Source organism: Dendropsophus ebraccatus, chromosome 5, assembly GCF_027789765.1.
Source record: "Dendropsophus ebraccatus isolate aDenEbr1 chromosome 5, aDenEbr1.pat, whole genome shotgun sequence".
Taxonomy (NCBI): Eukaryota; Metazoa; Chordata; class Amphibia; order Anura; family Hylidae; genus Dendropsophus; species Dendropsophus ebraccatus.
The window spans coordinates 129,760,454-129,781,265 of NC_091458.1; the positions used below are offsets into that span (position 1 = coordinate 129,760,454).

The 20,812-nt window shown below is 40.9% G+C and overlaps 1 protein-coding gene across 1 annotated transcript in view; it reads right to left on the reverse strand.

The window, feature by feature from the left end:
* LOC138793021 (ras GTPase-activating protein 4-like) overlaps window positions 1-20,812 on the reverse strand; it is a 92,461-nt gene that overhangs the window by 22,749 nt on the left and 48,900 nt on the right. The window contains exons 6-12 of the mRNA XM_069971250.1: window positions 18,219-18,300; window positions 16,055-16,186; window positions 10,290-10,381; window positions 8,192-8,309; window positions 5,229-5,382; window positions 4,068-4,132; window positions 3,051-3,163 (exon numbers count right to left, since the gene is read on the reverse strand). Coding sequence (XP_069827351.1) covers window positions 3,051-3,163; window positions 4,068-4,132; window positions 5,229-5,382; window positions 8,192-8,309; window positions 10,290-10,381; window positions 16,055-16,186; window positions 18,219-18,300 — 756 coding nt within the window. The remainder of the gene's footprint in view (window positions 1-3,050; window positions 3,164-4,067; window positions 4,133-5,228; window positions 5,383-8,191; window positions 8,310-10,289; window positions 10,382-16,054; window positions 16,187-18,218; window positions 18,301-20,812) is intronic.

Consider the following 20,812-nt stretch of genomic DNA (forward strand, 5'->3'; position numbering starts at 1 on the left):
ACTGATTGGCTGAGCAGGCAGTTGCTTAGCCGGGTACATGATGCTGCAGGTGAAAGAGCTGCAGTTGGCTGGCGGCTGTCAACAGGACCCGGGGAGCAGCGATACGGGGGAAATAAGGATAGGTAAGCATAGTTTGTTTATTATGTTCCTGCACAGCCTGCCTTTCTACTTTTTTTTTTCTTCATGGGACTTTTCCTTTAACTTGATTACATCTATGCTATATAAAATAATGATGCAGAAGTAATGCCATCTCCTCTGCAAGTCAACATGTAGACTACACAATATCTATCCTAGGATATCCTGATCATTTTTTTTGCAGTGGTACATAGTCCATAAACTGCAACAAACTGCAGACAGTGATAAATCTAGACACCCGACACAGACCTATGTGGTGACATCTATAGCAATATTTGTGAAGGTTATTATGAAAGTGACATAAAATTAGTTTCCTACAATGATTTCCTGACAATGATAACCGAATGACAATAAATGAAGAGATGGAAAGTTACAAGTGACACCAGTTAAATGTGGATTGTTGCAAACAGCCTGAACATTGCTATTTACAGCGGTGACATTCACTGTACAGCAATGCCAGACAGTAATTTTCTATTTTCTATCTGCGTAAAAAACAGCCAGATAAGCAACTTTGATGACAGCAGTCACCTGAGGCTCCATTCATGTACGTCATTTATAAACACTGCAGAGTGACTAATCTAAATTAGATTATCTAATAAATTAATAAATAATAATAATAATTAAAAAAATGAGATTATTTAATATATGCTATAGCCTACCCAATGTTGGGTTTTACTCGAAATACTTCAACCATATGTGGATAACAAAAAAAAAAAAAACATACACACACACACACACAAAAGAAAAAAAAAATATTACTGCCGAAACACCTACCTATACTCATCACATATGCTGAAAGTATTTATGTGGTGGGAAAATCACCATTATGTGGCATCCCAGGCCCCAGTACTAGCTCTATTGTGTTGTGTACATCCAGCTCTTTGTGAACATGCTTAGACGATGTTCCCACGTAGTAACACAGCGGCCGTTCTGTACCAGCCGGATGATCTTCACTGCCGCTGAATTCGGATGGGGGCACACACGGATGCGCTCGCATCTGAATTCAGCTGCAGTGAATTCTCAGCTGCACACAATGGAGCGTGCAGCCGGAGCAAGACCCTCCATTGTGCGCACTGACAGGTTTTCTGATGCTTCTATTCACTGAATAGCGGCCGAAAAACACTAACATCTCAGTTTCTTGCGGCGCCGCTAGGGATTCCACCCGGAGTGTATGCTATGGGGGACATGTATGAAAAGGTGTAAATGCCTTTTTTAGACTCAGATGGGGCAGATTGGCGTACAAATATTCGCAAATGGCAAATGCACGCAGAGGGGGAGCGGCTTCTGCTTGCGCCACATTTAGCTTTTTTTGCCCGTGGAAAAATTATACTGAATTTTTTGCACGGACAGGCTCCGTGCGCTCGGGATTTATGTAGAGGCAGTGCGCCTCTACATGAATCTCCTGAGCTCTGGAGCTGAGGGGACATTTGTAAGCCTGGCGTAAAAAACGCCGGACTTCATAAATGTCCCCTATGTGTATACACCCCGGACGGGATTCCTTAGAAGGCAGCACTGCGTAAGTTCTGTAGTAATCATGTCCGTTGTTACAACGGCAATGATTGTTACAAAACTTACGTAGTGTGAACATAGCCTTAGTCTGCAGATCCCTGCTAGTTGTGTGCAGGCCTGTATACTTTATACTAGAGATAAGTAATAAACGGTAACATGCTGTATACTGTATACTTCTGGAGATCAGTATTAAATAGTACTATACTGTATATAAGTGGTGACAAGAAGATTTTAAAGCTATCATTGCTGTTATTGAGTCACTGAGGGTCTCCTCCATGGTACAGAGCTATTTCTTATTCTCTAGATTTCATGGGGGGGGGGGGGGCAGATAAAGGCTGTTTACCATTAGTACACACAGTTACTTCCTTTTCTACATCTCTGATCAGTCAGGACACAGTACTTATTCCTTTCTTTCTGCTGGGCTATCACATAGTGCTGGTGAGAATGCCCTGGATTGACTACTATGACACTGTGCTGGAGGATGATATAGACAGTTAAGTACTATACAGGACATGAAGAGGGAGAAGGGGTTCCTGATTCACTAGATTTGGAAAGTGCTATCTGAGCAGAAAAAAAATACAGCAGTAGCACAGCAAGAAAATGGCTACATTAAGTACTGAACTGCTGCTGCTGAGATGATAAGGAAGCCTTGATCTACCTTTTATGTACAGCACATAAAGGAAGGAGTTAGGGCCCTATTCCATGGGACGATTATCGCTTGCAGAATCGTTAACGATAAACGATCCAAACGATCGCTATTGCGAAAGACCTGAAATCGTTCACCTATTTACATGGAACGATAATCGTTACTTATCATCGTTCTTGCGGCCATCTTGTCGTCGCTATTGTGTTCGTCACTACTGCGAGCGACCGAAAGACATCTTATTCAATGCGAACGATTTGCAAACGAGCAACGATAAAAATAGGTCCAGGTCTTATTAAACGATCAACGATTTCTCGTTCAGTTGTTAATCGTTAACTGCTACTTAAACGAACGATTATCGTTAAGGTCCGAACGATTTAACGATAATCTGAATGATAATCGTCCAGTGGAATAGGGCCCTTACACTATGCACTGACCTACTGCTGAGATAAGAATGAAGCCTTGATTGACCTTTTATGGACAGTGCAGATCCTCTGGAGGGTTGAAAAGTCACAACTTGCATGTATTGTACACAGCCCAGGGTCACTCTCTCCTCTCTCCCTTTGCTCCACATAAGGAGCCCTGACCCCTCCCTGTGTTCTATCTTGCCATAACTGATGTCTTTCTGGGGTAAGGAGTCTTTTTTGGTAAATAAAGTTATTTACAAAAATGTTAAGAATCACATGGAGGACAGTTGTATGAAATGACAGTGACCGTTCAAGTATTGAGGTTTCACTGTAAGCTATTCCATAGCAACACTTACCCTGCTTCTTTTATTTCTACTTTACTGGGGTCAAGTTCAATATATTTTTTCTCTTCAAAGATACGATTTATTGTTGGGCCAACAACACTATGTAGATACTGTGTTCCTGCCACCTATAAAACAAACAAACAAAAATAAAATAAAAAAACATTACAGTGAGTTTGGATTTACTTTTTTTGGTAAATGCTATGCAGAAATTCAGAGTACTGAATTGGAATTATTTTACCAGCAAAGAAATACATAAAAAGACAAACAAGCATGGACTCAAGTTCACCAACATTTTTTTCTTTCAGATCAACTGGTGCCAGTAAGTGCCAGAGATTTGTATGTATGTCCTGCAGGAAGTGGTGTATTCTTTCCAGTCTGACACAGTTAGTTAGAATCAAAGGAACCGCGTCATAGAAGGGAGGGAATTCCCTCCCACTGGGGGTGGGCTGGCCTACCTCCAGTGCTTGAGCACCGGCCGGTAACCGTGGAAAGAACGGCGCCGTACAGGGGGACCGGGCCACGGTTCAAAAAACGAACTGCGGCATCGGCTTCCCCATGTGTTCTATCCCTGTGTCAGGTTAAAGAGGACGGACCTGGGGGTGCATCCTCTTTAAGCTTTTTGTGACTAAAGAGATTTAAGTTTTAAGAGAAGGTATATTGTTAGAAACAATAGGCAAAAGACAAAAATTCTGGGCCATTGCTTTACATGCTAAACATCTGCCTTTAGCCATGAGTGGCAGCAGATAATGTGTTGGCTGTATACTATAACTCAATAATAAAGCAGTATTCAGTAAGGTAAAATCCCCTAAAGTGGTGGCTGCAACCAGACAGATTTCTGATCATTGTACATACGGTGTGTTGAAGATTCTCTCGATCAGGAACTCTCGATCAGGAAAACACAACTTTAACTATTATAAGTATGTATTAAGGAATGAATCCACCCACAATGTCAGACTTAAGAACACCAAATCATGATAAAAGGTGGAGAAACATCATAAAAATACAAATGTATGAGAAACAGATTTTTACCTTAAGAAATGATTCCATTGACTTAGAAGCCAAAGAGTTGCTTCTGAATAATGTATTTGGTTCATCTGGAGTAATGATAAAAAAAATAAGTAAATTAAAATAAATGAAAAAGTAAAACACCAGGTCTTTTAGTGGAGTGACAGCACGCCAATTGGGAAGAGCTTTCAAAATCTAAATCAACAGTAAGCTGTCTAACAGACATTTTTTAAGCTGTCTGACAGATGTTTTTTTGGACGGACATCATTTCATGGTCTGTTATTTCAAAATAGTGGCAGTTATTTGTCCGCAAAATGACAGCCATCCAAAAAAAAGGGCTGCCAGATGGCCAGATGGTGGTGGTAGGTCGAAATAATCAGGGAAGAGGTAGAAGGGAGTATAAACACTGAGGGGGGGATTTACAAAGGGTGCGCCCGAGGTGTACGCCAGGGAGAAGGTGCAGATTCGCTCCTTCTCCCTGGCGTACACCTCCCATATGCCCCCTCAACCGATGGGCGGGCTGGTGGAGCTTGCAGGGGCGTGATGAGGCGGGGAGGAGGCGTGGCCTCCTCCCACACCTCATTTATCATGATTTACGCCTGCTTGCAGGCGCAAATCTGGACGTAATTCTACACCTGCTGGAAGCAGGTGTAGATTTGGTACGCCGGGCGCAGATTTGGGCGCCGGGCTGGATTCACTAAGAGGTGTACGTCTCTTAGTGTATCCTGCCACGAATAAGGGGCGGGGTTTAAAATAAAATACCCCCTTACAGTGTAAAGCTACAGTTTCTGTGTTTTTCACACAGACTCTGGACTCTTTTTTGTTAGTGCCGGTGACTCCAGATTTTGGTTGAAAAAAGACTGATGGAAATACTGGGGGAGATTTATCAAACATGGTGTAAAGTGAAACTGACTCAGTTGCCCCTAGCAACCAATCAGATTCCACTTTTCATTCCACACAGACTCTTTGGAAAATGAAAGGTGGAATCTGATGGGTTGCTAGGGGCAACTGAGCCAGTTTCACTTTACACCATGTTTGATAAATCTCCCCAACTATGTGTGAACATAGGCCGAGTCTGTGACCCTAGATCTGTACCAGTTCTACAAAGGAAGTGTATTTGCATGCTGCACAGGTAATCTTGGTCACAATATCTACAGAAGAACCACATTAAAACATTCTACTTACTTGTTTTATCAAGTTCTAGTCTGAAGAGCAGATCTAAGAATTCCTTCGCTAGTCCTTGTCCAAAAAAGATTTTTACAAGGTTGGCTGCAACTTCCTGTCTACACTCAGCCGAGGTGGTCTCATCAATTAGAGTTATTAAATGACCACTTTTTTCCTATTTAGAATAAATGTTTAGGAAATAAGTATATCACAGCATGTGGTACACATTTACATTTAGTGAAACAACAGACAGTAAACATATCATTACACTTATTGACAACCAGTTTCTTTAAAGTGCTTATACACATTAGACAACATTAATAGAACCCGCCACAATATGTGGGATAGGCTGACTTCATAATGTGCATAGAGGCAACCTCATTTTTACCAAAAAGCAAATGTCGGAGCAAGAAACAACCAGGCCTGTTGGATTCGACAGCTTATTTTATTAATCGCATGTTCTATGGTGGAATTGGGTAAAATAAGCGTCAAATAATTTAACCAACAGTTATATATTATGTATCGTATAGTTTATAACGTAATGAAAAAGTTCAAGGGAATCTGCAGGTCCCAATATCTGATATTAGAGTAAGGCCCATTTCACATGTCTGTTTATTCTGTCCACATTTGTGGATCCAGAACAGAATAAAGACCCATACACACACCCATTGGTGTTATGGCTCCATGTTGAGGCCAGGATCTGTGATGCAGAAAAAAGGACGCAAGTCATTATGCGGCTGTATGGAATGGGTCAGCGCAAATGCGGACGGTTACAGATGTGGACGGCTTTACAGATGTGTGAATTGGGCCTAGAAGTCTTCTAAACACAAGGGATCAATTCAGTATTTTAAAATAAGCAGTAACAAAAGTGGTCTCACTTAATGGTTAGGAGTATCTAAAGGTATACAGAGGTGAACAGTGCAGAGGGAGACAGTGCACTGTCCCAAATATGACTATATATCACTGGAATAAAACATAAGTGTTCTGCAAACTTTTAGTCCAATGGCTGTAGGTATAATGTAAAAAAAAAAATTCAGGGCTCTGCTTCCATGATGCAGACTTAGAAATAGCTGAATGCTGGACGCTGAGCATTGCCTGACAATTAAGCTGAAAGAAAGAGGCAAAGGGGTGCTAAGAAGTGTTCCAACTGAGACACTTCAGAAGCTGGATAGCTTCTGTGACACTTGCCAGCAGCAGATAAAATTAGAGATGAGCGAACCTGGAGCATGCTCGAGTCCATCCGAACCCAAACGTTCGGCATTTGATTAGCGGTGGCTGCTGAACTTGGATAAAGCCCCAAGGCTGTGTGGAAAACATGGATATAGTCATTGGCTGTATCCATGTTTTCCAGACAACCTTAGAGCTTTATCCAAGTTCAGCAGCCCCAGCTAATCAAATACCGAACGTTCGGGTTCGGATCGACTCGAACCCAAACCCGGTTCGCTCATCTCTAGATAAAATCATTTTGGAATCACGGACAGGCCAAGAAAAGGAACTATGTGGAGGCAAAGTTCGAGTTCGTCCAAACCCTAAATGAACCACACTAAAACAGCTAAATGATTGCAGGCATTTAGCTGTTTTGGTGCAGTTCAGCAATTTTTACTCAGCTCTACTCACCTGTCTGTGCTCCCCCAGTGTTCTTCTCCGGTCTATGGTGTCCCTCGGCAGCCGCCTTTAGCAAATCACTGACTGAGATGGGACAGTGCAGCAACCAGTGATTGGCTAAGCAAAATGTCACTGGTCTCAGGATGAGCCAATTACTGGCCGCAGCGCTGTCCCGTCTCAGTCAGTCAATGATTGCCTGTCACTCTCATCTTGGGACAGCCCGCTCAGCCAATCACTGACTGACTGAGATGGGACAGCACCATGGCCAACGATTAGCTGAAGAGGAGCACAGACAGGTGAGTATACAGTACCCTTTTTCTTATGTGTATTTTAATGTGCAGCCACCATCTTTACGAACTCATTCTGAACTTTGCAAAAAGTTTAGTTTTTTTTTTTGCAAAGTTTGGAATTAATCTCGGTTCATAAGATTTGGTTCTCTCATCCCTAGTACTATGTACCTTCTTGTCATACTTGGTCTCTCCCGCTGTCAGCAGTTTGCACGCAGTTTTTATTGGACAGATTCCCTATAAAATTTTTAATCTTTGTTATATATTTAGGATATATAAATGATAAGTGAGCTTTGTTGTAATCAGGGTAGAGTTCAGATATATGGCGTGGGAACAGTTTAGTATAGTTACTTACCAACCAATAAGATAAGATGGTTGGGATGCCAACTATAGCTTAGAAATCAGAATAAAAGATAGAATCAAGAGCTCAGAGGCTTCTAAGGATCCAAATAGACTGGGTCTAGACCAGCGTAAGGATCCCCAGCCTGCCACTCTGTCCATATTAATGAATGATTGTAAAGTGGATTTCCATGACTTTTAGTGGCACCACATTATTCCTGTTTGGCTTTATTCCCTAATGTGCTCATTATTCATTAAATTCTAACAAAATTATCTACAAAGCTTAGTAAAGAAACCGGATCTGTGGATTGTGTTTTTGGCACAAACATGGCAGCCATTGTTTACCATGTCATAATACTGCCAAACGTGGTGCATTAGCTATATGACTGGATCAGATACCATTGCCTAATAATGCAGATACTGGATGGCAAAGTGGCTAAGTAAGCCTAATAATGACATTGTACGTGTGGCTTCCTGGCATAGAGTAAAGGAGTAGTCTAGTCATTACTTGTCTAATGTATCCTGACTTTAGAGTAAGATTTTTTTTTATTAAACCCAGTTAAATGAAATCTGAGAATTTATTCTTCCAAATTTCATCAACCATCAATTTATAACAACAGGTAAAATAGCATCTGCATCAGCTTACATTATAACCACTGCCATATTCAGATATCCTGTAACAGCAGGAAACTCACCAGAAACATAATACTAATACCTTACACAACACTGTATTTGTTCTTTGTATTGTATTACCTTATGAGATGCTTTAACTTCCTGACACAGCAACTGCACCAGAGGCTTGTAGTAATCGGATGGTAAAACAGTCTCATCACGGAGACGTACTTGCAGCTGCAGAGACCCAAGATTTCCCCTGAACAGAGGTGACATCAATCAATGTATGGGAAGAAAATCGAATATTTTGTCTGTCTGTCTGTCTGTCTGTCTATCTATATCAAAAAATGCTGTGGCACACCAAATTGATGATCAAAAAGTGGTTGTCTATCTATTCATCTATCTTATACATGGACGTCAGCACAGCATATAGAACAGCATGTGAGGGTGCACACGGTCCAGAGCCAAGGCCTAACTATATAAAGATTCTGAAAAAAAAAACACTGCACTTTCTAAACTGTATTTACTGCATCAAGCCCCCCTCCCAAATACTATATTTTTGGGTGCTTGAAGCAATAGATACAGTTCACCTTTTTTGCACAAGCTTAGGCTATGTTCACACAATGTCAAAAATAAAGAAAAGGCGGCAGATCTTGATATTTAAAATAAAGTCCGTTTTTGCCACGATTTAACTGACTGCAATGGCAATGCATTGAAGTCAATGGGAAGTGGGACGTCCAATGCACAAAATGCATTCAATAACGGCCGTTTTTACAGAGGACGTCAAAATAGTGAACATGATCATTATTTTCAGACGTCTTTTGCAAACAGTGGACGTTTTTTATTAGTTGTTCACACACAGTTTTTCTTTTGTCACCGTTCTTTCTCCGATTTTACTATTAAAGTCAATGGACTTTTCAATTAAGCCACATTCAAAGTCCAATTAGTATCCCAAACTAGAATAATGTACAAACACCAGTCATTGCACTAAGGGGAGGCCAGAAAGCAAAATGACATCCGTTATTTTAGACTCAAAATGACTGACGTCATTTTAAACAGAGAAGAAAGCACATTGTGTGAACATGGCCTTACAGAGTACTGCAGTTTTTTCGGAATCTCTATCACGCTGTATTTCACAGTTCCATTTACCTAGACTTTTTTTTTCTAACATGGGGATGGCAAAATGCACAACATGGACAGGCCCAGGGAACCATCACACCTGTGAAACAAAGCTGAAACTAACAGCCACATACATTGGTAATCACAGTTGGAGTCAGACACTCCTTCAGGAGTAAAAGTGGTATGAAAATCAGTTCTTTTTTCATGTGTGATGTGGCAAAGGAACAGCAAAGAAATTCTCATCATTGGGAAAACAGAATTAGGATGAAGGATATGGACTCCTTTCAGTAAAAGAAAAACTTTTAAGATCTGAATTTCCACCATATAGATTATCTCTGCCATTATGTACCTATGTTTGACGGAGATAAATGAGGATTTTGCAACCCCAACTGTGATAATCAGAAGCTGATTTCCCTTATAGATTGTTATCCAAAAAAAAACCATATACCATATTTTTTTAAATGGCCGCCAACAGTAACCATCTGGCAGTATGAATTATTTGGAAATGTATGTATACACATACAACCACTTATTAATGGGGTGCCAGACCACATATGGACACACTATATTTTTTTAGTGCCACTCCATCAAGGTTCAATGTGCACTTTCCGTGCCAGCTACAAAGATGATGCAGAACAGGGACCCAGCTGGAGAGTTTCCCTAAACTACACAAACTCAAAAGGATCTCCCGTAGCCTGAAACGTCAAAGAACATCACACTATAATCACTTCAAGTAAAAGTCAAAATGTCTCATGCTAAGTGGATTGACACATCTCAAGGATCAATCTTCTCCACTGGAATCTACATGGCTTTCTTCCACAGTACAGAATACTAACTTAACGTAGGTTGCAAATTTCAAAGAGTCCCTTCTATTTCCTCTAAATACCCTTTTATTCTAAATACCTTTTTTGTTAGAGAGTACATGAATGTTCTATAAAAAGAACTTAATTTAAGGATTTAAAACGCTTCCTGAAACATGCAAGTGCTGCTTAGGGTTTTCTAAAGGTCTGACATTTTCTTGGCTGAACTTTTCCAAAGACCGTGTGATTCATTAAACAGTATATACAGTATGAGTATACTACATAAATAATCTTAAAAAAGTAGGCTGCTGTCAACTTACTCGTCCACACTAGCTTTAGACTTCCCAGGACTCAGTCTGAACCATCCTTCTTCCTGTAAATCTTGTTGAAGTCCATTTAAATTGATAATCACCTAAGTGAGATAACAATTAGTTTGGTTATGCATTTCACAGGTTAATAGTTTTAATTTTAAAAAATTATGAAAACGATAAAAAAATATACCAAAAGGCAATATTATATATGCTGCTACGGAATGCTGGTGTTTTTCCCCCAAAAAAGCCACTGTACAACAGCACTAAAAAACAATAGGGCTTAAAATTGTTAGTTGTGTAGTCACTGAGGGTCCTATTACACAGAGTGATAATCGGGCGAATGGGTCGAAGCTTCAGAGTGGTCTGTCTGAGCTGACGGGCCACCCAGCCAATCACTGGCCGGGACCGCTGTGGCCAGTGATTGGCTGAGCGGCCAGTCAGCTCTGAAGCTGCAGCGTGCGGTACCGGAGAAGAAGCAGACCACAGGAGGAACCCTGGAGCGTAAATGGGTAATGTATACTGTTTGGGCAAGGGCTGCAAGGGCATTGGTAACGATGTCCATGCAGCTCTTGCTAAATGATTATCAGGCTGTGTAATAGGCCCAGTAAACGAGCGGATCTAGCAGATCAGCGCTCCTTTACAGTATTCATTGGGCCCCCATCGGCCCGTGTATTAGGACTAGAGATGAGCGAACCTCGTGCATGCCTGAGTCGATCCGAACCCAAACTTTCGGCATTTGATTAGCGGTGGCTGCTAAAGTTGGATAAAGCCCTAAGGCTATGTGGAAAACATGGATATAGTCATTGGCTGAATCCACATTCTCCAGACAACCTTAGAGCTTTATCCAAGTTCAGCAGCCACTGCTAATCAAATGCCGATCGTTCGGGTTCGGATCGACTCGAACCCGAACCCGGTTCGCTCATCTCTAATTAGGACCCTAAGAATTACACCCCCACCTCTCCCCAATGAGGCAGAAAGAATACCTTTTTATAGTAGAATACTGAAAAGAATAGGTGTTAATGCTTTTCTCTTCAGAAAGGGACACTGACAAAAAACAGGCATATGCCAAACTTATACAGGAAATATATTTTTATTTACATATGCACCTCCTTTGACTGGCAGCAGTAAGGGGTGACATGGCCCCTTCTGCTACCACCAATGTTTGTGTCAGGAACTGCAGGGTAATCTAAGCTCTGCAGTTGCCTTTCCCGTGCTCTACTGAAGTGCTGCTGCACAGCGCTATACAGAGCAGGGTCCAGTTCCCCCAGTGTACTGTACAGTGGTCCCTCAACTTACAATGGTCCTTCCAGAACCAATTAATTTTGTGTATAGTCAGATAAAGAATGCGGCACTCACCACTGGTAATGATAAAAGACCTTTATTCCTTCCTTGGGTTGTGGAGTAGAGGCTTCACAAGAGGGCCCTCTAGTGAAGCCTCTACTTCACGACCCGAGGAAGAAATAAAGGTCTTTTATCATTACCAGTGGTGAGTGCCGCATTCTTTATCTGACTGTACACACATGAAATGGAATGCATATGCTGAGCACCACTTAATGGTATATAGGAGCCAGAGATCGCAGAGCTGTTTTGCCGCATTATTTATAGCGGCTGTGTATGCTATTGGGCCCAGTGTGTAGTGCCGGGAGAGTGTTTCTGTTCGTGGTTGCTCCAATTAATATTGTTGAGGGACCACTGTATATTCCTATATACAGTACCTGGGGAGGAGGCTGCTATGATCGCTGTGGAGTGTTCCTTTAAGGGCAATATGGTATATTTACTACAGCCAAACTATGGGTCAAGCATGTGGCTAGGACAGCCTAAACTGCAAGGTATGAAGTAGGTCTAAAGCTGCCCTAAAAACATAAAACACAGATTTTTGCTGTCTTGTTTTCACCTTGCAATAGGATTTTACTAATAAGAAGGAATCTTTGTAATACTCTGTATCCTACTGTGGATTTACATGAAACAGCGCCAATGTTGAACAGCCCCCATTTTTTTTTTTAGGTGAGATAGATTTTCAATCCTTATTTCTGCCTACCCTGTATTTCTGTACACTAAAACACTCGAACCAAAATATGTTTCATAATCCCCCCAAAAAAACAATAGGGGAAAAATGTTACAATGCAGATCTGCAGATCAAAAATTTAGGACTGTCACTGTCATTTGAAAAAAACTTTTGACATGTCAGAGATTTGTCAAAAGTTTTAAACTGTCCGGGTCTGAGTGTTCAGATCTATACCGATGGTGAAAACGAGCCGGGAGAAGACTATACTAAGCGCTGTCCTCTACTAGCTCTGTTTCACATGATGAGTCGGGCTCCTAATGTAAGTCCGAGCCCGACTCTTTGACTCAAACAGAGCTCGCGATCAGTACAGGTCTGAACACTCAGACCCGGATCAAAACTTTTGACATGTCTCTATGACATGTAAAAAGTTTTTTAAAACTACAGATACACTTTAAATTTACTGCAGGTGGTCAATAGAATCTTCAACAAGGAAAACCAATCCAAGGACAAATTTTCAACCTTGAGACTGATTGTAGACCCTCCCCCAGTGCACCAAACCCCCTTACAAGCCTAGGGATTAAACTACAAACTACACAGAAACAGCACCAAGACATGAGGTAAGAAACTTACCTTCATAATCAGCACCCAGTGCGATATACGGACATATTGGCAGCAGATTAGATTCGTCTAACCTGCTGATAGTTTCCCTTTAAGACTATTCCTTGGGTCTCAGTTATATTTCAAGTGTATTCTTCTACCAAGGACATGGATAACATTTTAAAATCAAAGTAACCAGTAGCCGGATATATACTCAATACAATTACGTATGCCACCTAAATTGCTTTACAGCTATTAGCCTTTAGGTAATAATTAAAACTTTGTTTCCACAGCTAGTATCATAAAATGTGCTTGTACAACGGCCCTATTCAGTATCAGACAAAAAGGTACATTGAAGAGGGAAAAGAAAATAGCAATATTACTGGATAGACAAATGTCTAAAAATAGCATCTCATTTTCTCTAGCTAGAACAGCAATATGAAGCAACTAACCCCCCACTGCTAATGCACAAAAGCAGTCGCACCGCATTGTGAAATTCACCGGCTCAGAAATCACTTTCCCTTTTCTAATCATTTTTAATTTCTCCTGCTCTGCTCTACTGAAGTCATTTCTGTTCTACAGGAACAAAACATTGTTAAACAGCCAATTATTTCCTCGGCTCCTCCGACTATAGCTGTAGTGGTTCTGGGACTAAGGTGATTTAATGAAGACTGATTAACACTTAGGCTTCTATCTTTAGCCTCTGGGTTACCAACATGCCCACGTTTAATTTCTGACAAGGACGGCGACAAAATAGATTGTATAGCTTTATCACACAAGGATGACAATTTCCACATTGAGACGTGTTTCTGAGGCCAACATCATCCAGGTAGACTTACCTATAAATAAAACCAGCTTAAGGTATGTATATATTTAATATCCAAGTGCAATCATACATTTTAAGTTCTAGGCAAACTAGGCAACGAGTGACAACAGTCCAGGGACAACAAGGGGCCAAAGGTTGCATTCCCCATCACCTAACAAAAGTTTAGGTTATGGGAATACCCCTTTAATATGTGACACCAAATTCCTCAAACATTTTGATCCACTTTCACGGTTTGACACATCCTTTAACTAGTTTCAGTGTACACTGTCTACACAGCAATAAAAAAAAACCAAAACATTTTTTAAAATCTCTATGCAGTATTTGCCTGATATGTTCCTGAAGTGGGACATAGCCTTATAAAGCAAGTGGGGAAATCATAGAGGCCCTAGTTACAGGGTAAAATAGCCCCTTGTGGTAACACCAGTCACTGGCAGAGCTGATCTGATTCTATTTTATTTTATCATCTCAGTCATGCAATCATGTGATCCCTGGGTCCAAGAGAGGTATCTGCATTGTCACTGCCTCTAGTTATTTCATGATGCTGAATGAGAGCTGTATATATAGTGAAAAAGAAAAGGCCAGACCAGAAGCTAATTTCTGACTGGCTCACCGAAGGATCCTCTGTTGAGCCCAGGCACCAATGGCCATCTTCACACAGTACAAGAGCAAGTGCACATGTCCACGATCCCCAGTTGATTGCCATTGTTTATTTGTCCTTAGAACACAGACACAGTTGTAAACTGGAAGAAAAGAGAGTCATTGGTTCCCCACCCTGTCTCCTCCTTGTGTAGACTGTAGATTCTTTTAGGCATGTGGCCTACAAGGGATCAAGAGTGAGGTGGAGCTATGGGTGGAATTTAGTTGACACGTGTGCACCTTCCGGCAATTTGTGATGTTTATTCTATAGATAAGTGCAATTACAACATAGCTTTTTTATTGTTATTTTACAATTTCTACAACTATAAATTGCTGGTAAATGGACATCAGCCTAATCACTGATGTTGGTCATTAATGGAGACTGTCAGCTGCTAATAGTAGCTTGTAGTCACTGATTATGAAGTAAGCTCATCTACTGAGCTCGCTTCATAGTATTATAGTAAAATCTTACCATACATGTACAGTCCATAAAACTCCAGCTGCTGTTTCATACTTGTATGGCATGCGTCACTAAGGGATTCAGGAAACAGAGAATCTTTTAGCTGATGACAGTCTGTCTTTCTGGAAAAAACACTCTCAGAGTATTCTTAGAACGTCCATAGCAAGGTTCACTTGGTGTTATTGATCAAGAATGCCCAGTATGTAATACATATGTGTATACATAGAGTGTTCATCAAATGATTGTTGTTCAACAGCTGTTCAACCTGATCAACCTACTTTATTTATCTATTGCGTACGACCATCTTAAAGGAGAAGTACGAGGCTGCAATTATTTTTGGAAAAGGCAGGGTGTCTGTCCATCACTGCTCCGGGACCCCCACGGGCCTCTGGGATCTTCTTCTCAGCCAATGTCATGACCTGGCTGATTGACAGCTCTCTCAGCCAGTCAGTGATTGGGGCAGGACGCCGCTCCAGTCACTGATTGGCTGTCCATCAATTGGGTCTTGGATTTTCCCCCTGAGTCGGAAGGTCATCACAATATGGGGAAAATGCCTTTTGGGGGGCTCCTGGATGTTCTGGCACAGCGATTCGCGGACACATGGAGAGTTAAAGGGGTTATCCAGCACTACAAAAACATGGCCACTTTCCCTACTGTTGTCTCCAGTTTGGGTGGGGTTTTCAAACTCAGTTCCACTGAAGTAAATGGAGCTTAATTGCAAACCGCACCTGAACTGGAGACAACAGTAGGGGGAAAAGTGGCCATGTTTTTGTAGCGCTGGATAACCCCTTTAAGTAGTTGTTCCTTATGATGTTCCCCCCTGCTGGATTTTTAAAATAAAAAAAAACGCCGGACTTTTCCTTTAACAAGAAAACCTGATGGGATTTCATGCTGCCCATGGTGGAAGCATTTACAGCACATCGACTTTCAAAGACAATGGGGGAGATTTTTTTAAATTCTAGTGCATTGGAAGGTGCACTAGTCTCTCCCCCGATCCAGCATGCACCAGTTCAACAAGCAACAACAAGTTTATGTTTGTTTACTGGCTGAGTGACTTAGTGACTACAAAGAATTCCCCATACTCTCCATAAGGAGTCACAACAGTTGTAACTTCTCCTGCTAAGTTACTGTAAGAAGAGCAGCTGGGGAGCAGAAAGTGCGTCTCTAACAAGTAAAGTGCAGAAGAGAGACACTCACGAGCAAATAGACAGATTTATTATTTAGTCCATAATGCACTTTGTGCCTCTTACCTTTCCCAGAAAATCATTTTTACTGACAAGGTCCCAGTCCCAAACCTCTATTGTTAACTTTTCATTAAAAGATTCATCCAAATCAAACTCAAACACTTCGTTCCATCGGGGATAGCACGACTTCTTCACAACCTATGAAGATTAGATTTAGAATAATGGGAATACAGGCCATGGAAAAGATACAAGTCTGGAGAGAGAAATAATAACTACATGTAATAATAATAATAATAAAGCTGTACACATTCTTAGTGAATCATTACTGATGTGATAAGTTTCTTCTATACACTTTGTGATGATTCATTCTCGGGATAACCAGTCTTTGGGGAGTTTATCATTATTTAGCGTCTTCTTTTATTAATATTATATTGTGCTTCATTACAAATAATAATGTGTATGTAGTTGTGACTGTATTGTATGGATCGATAATGGTCTCTATGTTTAGGTTTCTTTTTTATGTTGGGTCTTCTCTTTACTCTCACACGTCAATTCATTGACAAAAACATTTAAAATATTAATCTTAACTCCACAAATAAATAATATAGGAAGAAATATGAAGAAAAACAACTTTTTCAGCCAGTTTCACAAACAACTAAACTGTGTGTCACCCAATGAATCCCATTTAGGCCACGAACACAACCAATGGCCGTTTGACTGCAGTTTTTTCTGGATGGCTGTCATTTCGCACCAAAATATTGGCTGTTGTTTTGAAATAATTTTGGCGCACAAAAAAACGACCATGAAACAGCCCAAAAAATTTATGTTGTGTGGTCGTGGTGAAAAAAACAAATCCAAATAAACTTGTCCACACAGACTTCCTGACAATCGATTACTAAGGCTGTGTTCACACATTCACATTGCAGTTTTATTGCGTTACGGCAACATTTAAATACAGTATTTAATAATTTCATTGCAGTGCTGCATTACTTCATTGCCTTACTGCATCACTTCACTGCAGCCATCCCTCACTGCATTACCACAATGAAACTCTAATGTGTGTGAACATACGCTCAGGGTGTTTTGCTAACTGGCAAAGTTATCCCCTATCCACAGGATCTGAGGGCTGGGGCACCATGTAACCTATAGATTAGGGACCCGAGTCTTCAGTTTGAATAGAGTAACGGGTCGTGCACGCCGTTGCTCTATTAACTCTCTAAAGGGGCTGTAGAAATAGCTAAATGCTGTATTCGGTTATCTAAAGCAGTTCCTGTACAGAATAAATCAAGCACCAGCATGCATGTATGACCTGTCATTCCATTCTAATGCTTCCTATTGTGTGAGAACTTTGGATTGTTTGCCAAGAAGGTTGGATCCCCAGTGATCAGACAGCTATCACTCATGCCTTTCTCTGATTTCTCAGGCCAGTCACAGTACAGCACATACCCCTCTTTGCTATGCCATCACACATGGTAAGGCTATGTTCACACAACGTATGAGACGTATGAGTCAAGGAACTGCCGGTCCCTGAAAAGATCATCCCGGCTGGTACTGCAGTACCGGTCAGATGATCTTTGCAGCTGCAGAGATCTGATGCGGGCGCATGTGTGCACGCTTGCATCAGAACTCTTCACTGCACGCTATGGAGCGAGCGGCCATAGCCGCTGGCTCCACAGTGTGCACTGACAGGGTTTTCTGATGCAGGTATTCAATGAATAGCAGCCGCAGAAAACTGACATGTCGGTTGCTTGCGGCGCCACTAGGGATTCCGGCCGGAGCGTATACTATGTGTATACTCTCTGGCCGGGATCCCATACACAGCAAGGTAACGTATATTTTCGTAATAATCACGGCTGTGGATTTACAAAAATATACGTTGTGTAAACATATTATGGTAAGTGATGGTATTAAGAAAGTAAAAATGAAAGAAAATGCATCACAACAAGGAATTGGTTACACCAAGCAGTGAACTACCACTGGTGCTGATGGCAAGTTAAAGGAAAAGGGAGAGGAGATTAAACTACAGCACAGTGGACAAACACTGGTATTTACACAAGGGGCAGCTGTCCTGAACAATATGTGTACTGAGAGAGGGAAGCCTTGATTTACCTTTTAGTAAATTTATGTGGAGCACTCAGGAACGGGTTAGCTGTATACAATACTTATGTGGTTCAGTAAGTTAGCCAAATGAGTAGATATGAACACAATTTATGTAATATTATAAACGTACTGTGCTGTCTTGTACTTTGCCATTGTACTGCACTCTGACAAAGGGGTCTGAAGCTCCATTCCGATCTTTTCTTGCTAAATCTCTGCAAGACAAATTAAAAATTAGTAATTTATTTACAGCAAGCATGCTGCTAGTCCAGAATACTGTTTGTCTGAATGATAGTTTGCAGAAATCCATTGTATCAATTGATTCTCACCTTGTAATATATGGTATATAAACACTGTTATTGCTCTTGTCAGGGCCGTATTTACCACTAGGCACCCGTGGTCCGGTGCCTAGGGCAGCACCTTGCAGGGGGGCAGCACCAGGGAGCAGGGGGACAGAAAAAACAAATTTTTTTGTTTTTATTTTTTTAGTTTCCCTTCTCCCGTTCAGACTTGCCAGTAAATCTGGTGTCTTTTCCCGGGGGGTGGGGGATATGGTGGTATTGGTCAGGTCTGGTATCGCCAATAGGTGCGTGAAGGTGGGGTTAGGCCATAGAGCACTGTTCTCCAGTATCTGGGTGTCAGAAAAGTCAAAAACCTGCAGTACCGCTGGTCGAGTCAGTGCAATTAATGACCACATTAGATGTTTTTAACTGTTTATGTCTCAGTGTGATGTTTGTTACTTTGATTTATGTGAAATAGATACATTTTTTTTATTTGTTCAGTGTGCCATTGAGTATATATGACAGGCCTTTCTTTTTGTTTGGTTAAATCTAAAATTTGTATCATGATTAAGGGTCCTATTACACAGAGCGTTTTTTAACGATTAATGACTAACGATAAACGATCGCAAACTAGATTGTTTATCGTTAACCTGAAATCGTTCACCATATTACACAGAACGATGGCCGTTAGATACGATCGTTATTGCGATCGTTACTATGATCGTTTATTCCTTCTGATCTCAGGAAAACAATGGGCAATGTCCTATTAGACTGAACGATTAGTAAAAAAATGCGGAACTTGAGCGAATGAATGTGGAATTACAGCAAACGATTAGCTATAATTTTAGGTTCAGATCTAAATCGACAATCAACGACATATGAACAATTTTTCGATCGTTGCCTACAAATACACAAGAAAGATTATCGTTTAAATTAGAACGATATAGCGATTTTTCGCACGATAATCGTCCCGTGTAATAGGGCCTATACACCTGCTCACAGGCCACGCCTCCTCCCCACCTTGCCGCGAAACTGACCCTTCTTCATGGTGTATGACAGGGATGCATGCTTGATAAATGTCCGCCATGGTGTTTTCAAAAGAGTCAATCTGCGACTAAATATGATCAAGTAATTCAAGTAGTCAAGTAATTCTAGACATATGTGGGGTTTTATATTTTTTTGTTTTTAGTTGCAGCTTGAAAAACGATTATTGCCGACCCTAAGTTTATCAGGCAGGCTTGCTCGTAGATCTTTTTACGTAACAATAATAAGGAAAACTGTTTTCCACTCACGCAGCTAAATAGTTAAAGCATTGTGGAAATTACAGAACAGTAACACGTGACGGCTTTTAAGAAAATAAGCATCCATGTAATTCACTTGAGTATTAGACGGCATTAAAGGTCTGATTTGACTGGTCTCCATTGTTTTCCCTGATATTTCCTCTAAGGTGACCTCTACGCTATAATGGCCTCATGAATTAAATGCTCCACTGAGGAGGCTTCACAAAATGATTTAATCCTATTTTATAGGTCACAAGAGAAAAACCCCACACATCCACTGTGTCCGATTTTACTGAAGGATCCTACACACCAATCATATTTAGTAAGAAGTATAAAGATCTGTATAGAGAATCCGGGGCAATATTCTATACATACAACATGGCTGCCAGCTCTTTATGAATGCAATGAGAGCTTCGCCTTAACAACATGGCAATTTGCTGGATGTTACATGACTCACCCCCTGTAAGTGCTGTTTACTGAATTTTTATGTAGTTGGGCTAAAATGTTAGCATCAATTCATTTCACAGCAAATTACTTTGTTTCTTCAGCGCTCATAAAATGTATTGAGATAATAAATAGCGCGTGCATCCTCTTCGGCAGAGCAGCCAGCGGCTGTAATAACCCGCAGCATGCTAATACGTTCCTTTTTAGAGGTTTTATGTCACTCTGTTATTAATATTTTGTGAATTATTGAATATATATTATACTTTGCAGCAGCATTTTGTTTAGGCTATACCCACTGAATGATAATTTTAAAAAAAGCGTTATCCCTTGAATCATTTTATTATTAAAGGTCCTTGGTCCTTGAATTGTTCGTGTGGCCCTTCACCTACATCACTGTCAGCCGCACATCCACTGTATATACACACACTCATTCATCAGCATGGGGCCCATGTGGCCAATAATTACCCCACGTAAAAAGCTATTTCAGGAGGTAATAGCACTGCAGAGTCACTCCTCTTGTAGGTGCAATTGCTGATGCAGTGATGGTCACAGCGTTACAAAGGGGAGTAGCTAGGATTCATGGGGTCCCATAGCAAAAATCAGTGATGTGGCCAAAAATAAAATCCTACAGAATCCCACCTTTAGCCACAAGAGTTACTGGCAGAACAGAGAACCAATGGCTGCTTGCTCTGCCAGTCCACTGTATTTAGCCCTTAAGGTTA